At 32.7% G+C, this 10544-nt stretch overlaps 1 protein-coding gene across 1 annotated transcript in view; it reads left to right on the plus strand.

The window, feature by feature from the left end:
- LOC123698740 (adipokinetic hormone/corazonin-related peptide receptor variant I-like) overlaps positions 1-7020 on the plus strand; it is a 96631-nt gene extending 89611 nt beyond the window's left edge. Inside the window, exons 7-8 of the mRNA XM_045645489.1 lie at positions 4634-4695; positions 6720-7020. Of these exons, the coding sequence (XP_045501445.1) occupies positions 4634-4695; positions 6720-6824 (167 nt within the window). The 3' untranslated portion in view covers positions 6825-7020. The remainder of the gene's footprint in view (positions 1-4633; positions 4696-6719) is intronic.
- The last annotated feature ends 3524 nt before the right edge of the window (positions 7021-10544 follow it).

Below are 10544 nucleotides of genomic sequence, written 5' to 3' on the forward strand. Positions count from 1 at the left end.
GTATATTTAGTATTTAGTATGTATGCAGTATGATATGGAAATAAGAGACAAATCTAATTAGTATTTGCTTATTAGGAAACACAGTGAATAATATTTAAGCAAAATTGTATATTTATTTTAAGAAAAAGCTCCCACTGAACATAATATTACGTATTCAATCATACTTGGAATTGAATGTTTTAACAGTCGAGTAGAATAACAATTTATTTGCGACCTTTTGTTATTTTCGTTATCCATTGAGATCAAACCTTTTGTTTACCTGGAATAATGATGCCAATTTCCGGACCATACTCAGCTGTAAACAGAATTTAATCTTTGTTTTTCGGTTTAATATGAAACTAGCTTACCAGTTACCACCCGCGGCTTCGCCCGCTTTGTCTAAAACCTAATAAATTATATACTAAAACCTTCCTCTTGAATCACTCTATCTATTATAGAAAACCGCATCAATATCCGTTGCGTAGTTTTAAAGATTATACATACAAAGGGACATAGGGACAGAGAAAGCGACTTTGTTTTATACTACGTAGTGATAATATAAAGGCATGTTGGAGAGGATCTTTACAATAAAAGGCCAATCGCTTTTATTTTCATAACAATATTATTGAATTTATATTTTTTTGGTTTTTATGGCATTCAAATGCTTTATAAATATAAATTTATAAAGAATAGAACTTCACGTTTCTTGAACAAGAAAAGGTCGTGTTCCATCGTTACAATATTGTATTCACTGAAAAGTGCTTCATATTGGTTGAGATGGTTGTTAAATCATCTCAATAGATGGCGCGCGGTGTGTCCCTTAAGACACATAAAACTGAAAGGATAGAATAAATTCGATTGCTCAGGCGGGTCACGAGTGGCTGAGTTGGTTAGGCATCCGCCCCGGAATGGCGCGAAGGATGCGGGTTCAAGTCCCGCCTCGTGATCGAATTTTTTCTATTCTTTATAAATTTATAACAATATTATTTGTAACAAAGATGTATTATTGTTGGATGAATTCAACATACAGTATAAATAGAAACTCAAATAATAAAAATAATAAACATTACATTAATAAATATAAAGAACAGAAAGTATTATTGGTAGGGTATTAATAATTTTTTTTTATATCGAAACACGTTTATGATTTTTTTAACACTCCAGTAGTTCGATAATTAATATAAATCTTCTTTAATATATATAAATCTCGTGTCACAATGTTTGTCCTCAATGGACTCCTAAACCACTTAACCGATTATAATAAAATTCGCACACCATGTGCAGTTCGATCCAACTTGAGAGATAGGATAGTTTAAATCTCAAATCGTTTTAGAGAAAGCGGGCGAAGCCGCGGGCGGTAAGCTAGTTATAATATATAACTAACAGGGGAGGAGTAAAGAAAATATTTAATACATACAGTTACTTGGAATTTCAGCGAAGACGCGGGCAAAACTAATAGAGAGAATTGAAATTAAATTTATTACAGTTACAATTTATATTTTAGCGCTATTGTACCTAATTACAGCTTGAACTGGGTACATTATTTATTTATTTCAATTAATAGTAAACTTCCAGAATGTGCACTAGCTGTTTTGTATACAGGTGCAAAAAAGCTAGGTACATTAAGGTTTTAAAATTTTTTTATTTATTTATTTATTTATTTATTTACATCACATAGAACTTACTATCATCACTGTCGAATTAGGTTAGAATCCTGTAATGATAGTAAGTTCTATGTGATGTAAATAAATAAATAAATAAATAAATAAATAAATAAAGGTTTTAAAAATGTCTGGTATGTGATACGTCTAAGGTCCGTTCACACATAGCGGTTCGGAGAGGAGAGCAGCTTCTATTCTTGTTTAAAATTTTACTTTTTAAAACATTTGGATTCTTATTTATTTATTCTGTAGTGAAATAATACTACAGACAAAAAAATTGTTTGTCTATTGGTTTTTAAGCCATTTCTTCCAGGCAACCGATGAGCAATGTAATGGGTAGTATTAATTTTGATATATTTGTAGATAATTTATATTTATAACATGAATTGAATATAGAAAACTTTTTATCCCGATTGATCCCGAAGCAAGCGGCTAGTGAGTTACTTTGAATTCGCAAATCATCACTACCCACTTCTTAACTTTTTTTATCACAAAAACCAATTACAGAGAACATCCAAGTTAAAAAGTGAGTATTACTGTAATAAGAAATGAAAATATCGCTTACCAAAATAATTCCAATCTATAAGTTTAATAATATGACGGATTGGAATTTATTTACGGACTAGCACGAGTAGGCGATCAAAGTTAGTGGGCTGAGTTAATATTATATTGATCTTATTATTATATTGATCTTATTACAGTTTGAACCGTATGAAATTCTGTAGGTAAATGTTGATGTATATAATATATTTGTACCTATGGTTTACATTACCTGGCATTTCTTCAGGCAGATATTATTAAGAGGTATATAGGTAATAGGTTTTATACTATATCACTACATAGTATAAAAAAGTCGCTTTCTCTGTCCCTATGTCCCTTTGTATGCTTAAATCTTTTAAACTATGGAACGGATTTTGATGCGTTTTTTTTAATTCATAGAGTGATTCAATAGGAAGGTTTTAGTGTATAATTTATTAGGTTTGAGACAAATCGGGCGAAGCCGTGGGCGATAAGCTAGTATAGTATAAAAACTATTCTGAGAGCCTCCAAATGTTAGAATTCATAGGAAAACTTTTACATTACTTAGGCTTAAGCTTACAAAAAGGGGGAGTTTACATTATTTGTATATAATTTTTATTTGTATTATTCATTTGTATAACGTAGTATTTATTAATCTTTCTTGCAATACATAATATGTACCTACATAGTAATCTGTATTACTATAAAATATTATTTTGGTAAATGTTTAGTTAGGTACGTACTTATGGAGTTTACTTGGTTTCATTAAGTGCATACATAAGTTGTGAGAGCTTAGCTGTGCAAAAGTTTTGGTGGGGCTTCTGATTATATCGTAAATAATCAGTAAGTAATATTTTGGAGCGTTATAATTTTCAAATAATTTTAAGATAAAGTATTTATTTCTGATTTTACGCTTATAAGTACCGCCTTTAGTACACCTACGCATTCGTATGCGGCAGCGAATCTCTGCGAAACTACTGCGTAGCGAAATATCTGCGGAACGTTAGTACACACACAGCAATGTTTTCGCAACTTTTTCGCAATGATATGCCATTGTAATTTTCTCCATGTTTGAAGTTTTCACCATGCTACCTCTTTTTTGTACGTATTTTTATAATCTGCGTGTCCAATTGCGTATACAGGAGAAAACGACTTTATTTTATAGTATGTAGTGATGAATATACAATAAAATCTTAAATTACTATGTTTAAATATTTGTTATTAAATGTATGTAGATATGAGATTAGCCATATACCACAAATTATAGCCAAAATCTCACAACTTCAATTAATTTACATCTACCAGTGTTTACTAGAGAGCTATAGTAGGTACGTTAGACTTGAATAAATAACAATTTAACTACGCTATTAGTTATTACACTATAATATTATGTATGTTAACTAAGTAGTTAGTGATATAGATGTTGTATAATTCCTAGATTTAACACATTTCCTAGAATATGCAAATTCCATCTATACTATATACTGTAACTGTATACTATCTATCTATATATGTATATAAAACTCAAAGGTGACTGATATAGTGATCTATCAACGCACAGCCCAAATCACTGGACGGATCGGGCTGAAATTTGGCATGCAGGTAGATGTCATAACGTAGGCGTCCCCTAAGGATTTCCCGAAATTCTTGCGGGAACGGGGAAAAATGGGGATGCACGTACAAAGTCGTGGGCGGAAGCTAGTAACATTATAAAGAGGAAAGCTTTGTAATTATGTATGTATGGATGGTTTTCACGCATAAACTACTGGACCGATTTTAAAAATTCTTTCACCATTAGAAAGCTGCATCTTCACTGAGCAACATAAGCTATATTGCATTTTCAAAAAAAATAGTGATCCTTACCAAAAATGCAATAATTACAATAAAAAACTGCTTTCTTATTTTGATGAATTAAAATATATAAAGTTAAGAAGCTGTGTTTTAAGATTAGAATTTTATTTGTATTTTTATAGAAAATGTCACGCAATACTGTGAAGTGCTTGCACGGAAAGCCAATATAATTAAATTTCCCTTATAGATGCTTTTATACATAATTATATAATATTTTAAAGAGGAAATGTTTTTCTTGTTCCTTATAAAAAGCAGGAAAAGCTCTACATTATTTCCGAGTGATTTATTTATTTATTCATATTCTAATTCTATTAGCTTCCCCTATATGTTTGTATGTAACCGACTTTTTAGACTTGATTTTTATTCATTTTATAGGTACAGACAGATTTAATTCAAACTTGAACCCTTTTCAAGAATCGGTCATAATACAATAATTTCATTAGATTCGTGTTTTTTTTTAACTATATTAATTATCTTGTGTCAATTTTTTCCACGCAAAATAAGCGCTTGCGTCGAGTTGCGGAGAAATGCCCGTTTATTTATTTAAATCTTGTGTCAATCCAGACGGAGCCGGGGCAACGAGCTAGCTATGAGATGTAATTAAATAATTTATTTGTTCACAGGTACGTCAAGATCGAGTTCATCGAGAAATAAAAAGATGGATACACCATTAACGACAATGAAGGTATTTTCTTAATAACTTTCTCCATATTAATTGATTATTTTTGCTTTCAGACTTGAATGTAGTATTGTTTGTTTTACGTATAGATAATAGATAATGTGTATTGTAAAGTAATTGTTTCACCTTTCCTAAAGATATTATATTCTAACAGATATCTATACTATAATTAGAAATCGTTTGTCCAGCCTGTCTTACACATAGCCAAAAGTCTAATAAATTGGTTGATAAGTTTATCTTTCTATTTCGTATAATTGTAACCTTAATCTACACTAATATTATAAAGAGGAAAACTTTGTTTGTTTGATTGTAATGAATAGGCTCATAAACTACTGGACCGATTTTGATGAAATTTGGCACAGATAATCTTTAGACCCTGAGAAAGAACATAGGCTACCTTTTATTGCGAAATATGTACCACGGGCGAAGCAGCACGCTAGTATATGATATATTTAAAAACTAAACTTACTTAACTAATTGTTTTACACAATCTCTTTTTTGTTTCTTTGAACATCGATAAAACACTTTTTAGTAGTAATTAGTAGCTAAGTAATTGATTTCGAAATTCTTTAAATCTACTATAAAATATTTCCAAGTGAAATAAATTAATTTAGTAGTGTAATATATTTTCTCCTTTTTTGTTGAAGGTCAATAAGTTAAATATTCGACTTAAAGTCTCAATCTGTCATTTATTTGATTTGAAATAAAGTCTCTCTTTTGAACACTGAAATAACTTTTAGCTAGTAATTTTTGGCATTTTCACCTAACACCATTTTATGAAAGATTAACAAAAATGTTTTAAAGTAAATGGAACATTTATTTATTAAAAAGTTTTTAAAGTATCCACTGCCATTATATTACTGATTGTTTGAGAGTACAAAAATATTTTAAAGTCAATGTTTAATTTATTAAAAAGTTTTTAAAGTATTCACTTAACTGCTTCGTCATATTTTAATTTATAATAGTAAAGCTTTCCTCCCCCGGCTTCGCCCGCGCAGTCAAAGAAAACCCCGCATAGTTTCCGTTCCCGTGGGATTTCCGGGATTGCGTCATTTTCCCGGGATAAAAAGTAGCCTATGTCCTTTCTTGGGTATCAAAATATCTTCATACATAAGTATGTATTAATAATAATTAATCAAAAATTTATGAATTTAATTTTTTTTTCAAATTATTGTGCTGAAACAAGCAGTAGGTACATAGAATGGTATCATGTTAATATTGTTCAATGATGCTCAGACGATGTGTATTGTATTTCTTAATTAACTTGAATTTATATTTTAATGAAATAAACATATTGAGTCTCTTAATTATGAATGTTATTTCGCACGTGGTCGTGGGTACAATTTTTTTTGTAGTCAAAGTTGTTTTGTAGAAATAGATTTACTTATTATTTTCTCGTATCACAAATGAACTGAAATAATTGTTTTCCAATACAGATACCAAATGTAACTTTCATTTCGATACGTGTTTCGTTCATTCCTTTTGAGAATTGTAGAGTATTGTATCCAACACCGCTCAATCTGCTTATAATTAAAATTAAAAAATCAACATAATATTATAAATCTTTATCTTATTATAAAAGCTTACCCATAACAAACTGTTTTATAATACATACACTAGCTGTCCCGGTAAATATTTTTCCGCTTTTCTCTATATGTATCTATAAAAAAACATAATATTATAGATTTTATTTGTTTATTTATTTGTTGTTCTCAGACCTACCCGATATGCACACAAAATCATGAGAAACGGGTCGAGCCGTTTCGGAGTTTTACTTCGAACACCGCGACACGAGAATTTTGTAATATACCCTACCTATGTATTTTATTTATTAAAGTGAAACTTCTTTAGGCGTATTGAGAGTAAATTTCAAGGTCGCGTCATGGTAATACCTTCAAATCATGGTGTAAGGCGAAGATTTTGCTATTGAATCTTGCCAAAGAAGTTTCATTTCTGACACGTGTGCATGGCACACACGCTCTTTTTTGTTTATATTTAGAATTAAAATTAAATTAACTATTTGTCTCTAGAACGGTGGTGTCAAAAAGCAGCTCGGCGTCCGTTTCGCTGAGACGTCACTAAGCGCGGTGGGTGAACGCGGCGAGGCGGTAGCTTGGTGCCGCGCGCCCGCCTGACACCCGCCCGCGCGCCTGCACTGCGCACGGCACGAGCGGTGCCGCGTACTGCACGAGTATTACAAGGCGAGGACTAGCCATGTATAGTGTGATCAATGTCGCGAGTACTGCGAGTACTCGTGTGTGTTGTGTCGCGAGTATTGGCGGCCTCGTGTTTAAGTGACCGGCGCGGTGTGTGATCATGTAGGCGGTGGCACGGTGCCGCGTACTGCACGAGTATTACAAGGCGAGGACTAGCCATGTATAGTGTGATCAATGTCGCGAGTACTGTGAGTACTCGTGTGTGGTGTGTCGCGAGTATTGGCGGTCTCGTGTGACGTAATAGCGTGCTATCCATAAAAGTGTTTGGAGACAGTGGCGTGGTGCCGCTTGCCCGCTCGACTGCACTGCGCCAAGCACGAGTGGTGTTGTGTACTGCACGAGTACTATAAGGCGAGGAGTACTGCGAGTACTCGTGTATTGTGTGTACACTACACACACTACACGTGTGAAAGCGGACTCATGTGCTATATTATGTAACTAAATGTAAAAAAAACTGTTTGTAAATTGTATGATATAGATTAAGAATAACTTATGTTTAGAAATAGAAAAAAATCACTCATAAATTAATCAACTTTAAGACCACACATGTTTATGAGAATTCTTATGATAAATGTAGCTATGAATTTGATGGAATAAAGGTAATGGTTAAATGTGGCGTATTTACTTGTTCACTGAGTACTTTCTGAGTAGGCGGATGCCTAAGGCGGCACATTTTTAGACGTGGAAAATTTTCTTCTTTCAAATTACCGTTACAGGAATATACTTAAATCCTTCCAAAAAATGTATCTTTCTTTTTTTAATTAAATAAAAAACCTACTAAATAGTAAATATGTGAATCTGCCACTAATGGTTAAAGACTTGATGGGTAATTAAGGGAAAAACTAAAGACTGCATGTCAAATTTATAGAGATATTCAGTCAAGCAACTCAGTGGTTCTTAAGTATGTGAAAAAATAACTAGTATAATGTTTTAGTTGTGTATTATTTTTATTAAGATCGGCATAAAATAATGTCTGCTTCTGTAAATATTCGCTTCATATTGTTGTTGAAAATCAAAAAATATCCTACTTTACACTAAAAGTATTTTGAGCTTGTAATTTTATTAAAATATACAGTGTATAAGATAGAGTATTTGAGAAGCAAAATAATGTTATAGAATGACGAAGGACTTAAACTATTTCATAGTAATTAGGATACTAATATGACAATATTGGAAATTAATTAAAATCTCGAGCGCTTAGCTTACGGCTATAATATGCCCCATTAGATACGAGGCAATATTACTTACATCCTTGTAAAACAATGTTCAATTACGCTTCTGATACTTTAATTATAATTTTAGTACAAGAAATACTAAGGAATTTAGCTTAATATGATAGGAAACACCTTTAATTATAATTCCGGTTACCATGGCAACTAATACGAGTATTAAAAATGTATATTTAGAGAATTATACAAACAAATTTAAGAGAGTTTCCTTAATATTATAGCTTGCTAGCTGTGCCCCGCGGTTTTACCCGCATTGCTCCGCTCCTAACTTTATAACATTAGTATACTTAGTTGTATGGACAATGTGGATTCCGTATCACTTTTGAACGCTATGTGTAACATAATATTGTTTCCATCCGAGCCTATAGTACCTTATACTACTAATCCTTTGTGAGACAACACACCACTAGAGATACCGAAAGTCGATTATGCAATTGAGAATGTACTTTACAATCCATTCGAGTAAATGGAACTTGTCCTACTAATACAACTAATTAATCAATCTATTCGAGAAGGCATTTTTATCAAATCGGGTCATCCATTTCGGTTCTATGAGAGTACAAAGCTGTTCATTTCAAACTCTTGATACAAAATGTTTCTTAACATGTTATAAGCACTATTGTTTCGTCATAATAACAAGTATTTTACTAGGTAGTACATTTTATATTATGAACTAGCTTACCGCCCGCGGCTTCGCCCGCTTTATCTAAAACTTAATAAATTATATACTAAAACCTTCCTCTTGAATCACTCTATCTATTAAAAAACGCATTAAAATCCGTTGCTTAGTTTTAAAGATTTAAGCATACATGGACATTGGGCATAGGGACAGAGAAAGCGACTTTGTTTTATAATATGTAGCGATTAATACACGGTTTATTTTGGCCACAGAATTTTCGGGAAAAAATTTTACTTTCCAAAACTACGAAACCATAAAACTGAAGCGTACATCGTTAATTAATTTTTACTTTATATTGTAAAATTCGCGGTTAAAAAAATATTTGCAGACACCGATTGTCTGCATAATGGTATTTAAATATTCATATGAAGAACAATAAATGCAGCTTGCTCGTATGAATAATTTATTTTGGGCATTAAAAGCAATTACATTTTGAGTTAATGAAAAATCGCAATTTTTGGTTAGTTTTTTGCAGCGTTTTTTGTGACGGTGCATATTTAGATCAAACGAACATAGAGCTAGACCAAGAGCATTCTTTCGTGATATTTTAGTGTAAAGTGTATTCAGTGTTGTTCAGTGTGAACATTGCATAAAATCTTTTCGAACAACAAAAGAATGCTCTACGCCTGTTTACACTAAAAGAATTTGGCAAAGTGGGGTAAGAAAGAGCATTCGCTCGTTTGATATAAATTCAAAGTGAGACACTATACCTATACTGTGCCCCGGGATGTCAGCTTATAGCTATACTGGGCCCCGGGATGTCAGCTGTGGTCAATTAGAGCGGGAAAACTTTCATCCTTATATTTCTATACTTAACGGTGTATTTAGATCAAACGAGCGAATAAGTACTCATTCTAACCTCAATATGTCAAATTATTTTAGGCTGGTTGCAGAACTTGCAGAGCTTAACCGACCATCAGTGCGTACGTCAGTCGCGCTTGTCATAATTATGTATGGAAATTCATAAAACCGTTCATAGCTAGACCGACCATACGCACGCGTATTGTCATGCGCATTAGTGTCATAGTCATACAATTGTTGATGCGTATCATCAGGACCGACGGTACGCACTGACGGTCGGTCAAGCTCTGCAACCAGCCTTAGTGTATACAGGCGCAGAGCATTCTTTCGTCGTTCTTAGTGCGTTCGAAAAGATTCAATGCAATGTTCTAATACTGAACATCACTGAATACGAGTTTTCGTTTACACTAAAAGATCACGAAAGAATGCTGTAGCTCTAGCTCTATGTTAGTTTGATTTAAATGCACCGTTATAGGTTGATTTTTATTATAAAATCGTAAAACCTATATCCACACCCCGGACATTCCATACAAAATTATAGTTTTGACAGTCACACTGTAGAGACTGCAAATGTGTGTGTAAACTCTTTATGGTTGGCACATTTGTGACTAGCGTAAAAAAAAATTCGCGTTTTTCTGATGAAATACATCCGTAAACAGCACAATATCTAACCATTTTCTACGAAAAACGATAATCACAAATCCAAAATAATAAAATTGCTTTAAGTCAATTTGATTAATGTTGTCAATCTTCGTTGCGTTTCGTCTAAAGACGTCGTTGGTATCGTCCTTGCGGGGAAATGGGTACCATAACATGTCTGATCGTGCGGGGTGAGGTAAGTGTTTAATTTTGGCGGGAGGCGGAAAGTGTCCGTTCTGTAGCGTTTAGCTACTATTATGTATTCTGTGCTATATCTCTAACTATACAATA

This window comes from Colias croceus, chromosome 16, assembly GCF_905220415.1.
Source record: "Colias croceus chromosome 16, ilColCroc2.1".
Lineage (NCBI taxonomy): Eukaryota > Metazoa > Arthropoda > Insecta > Lepidoptera > Pieridae > Colias > Colias croceus.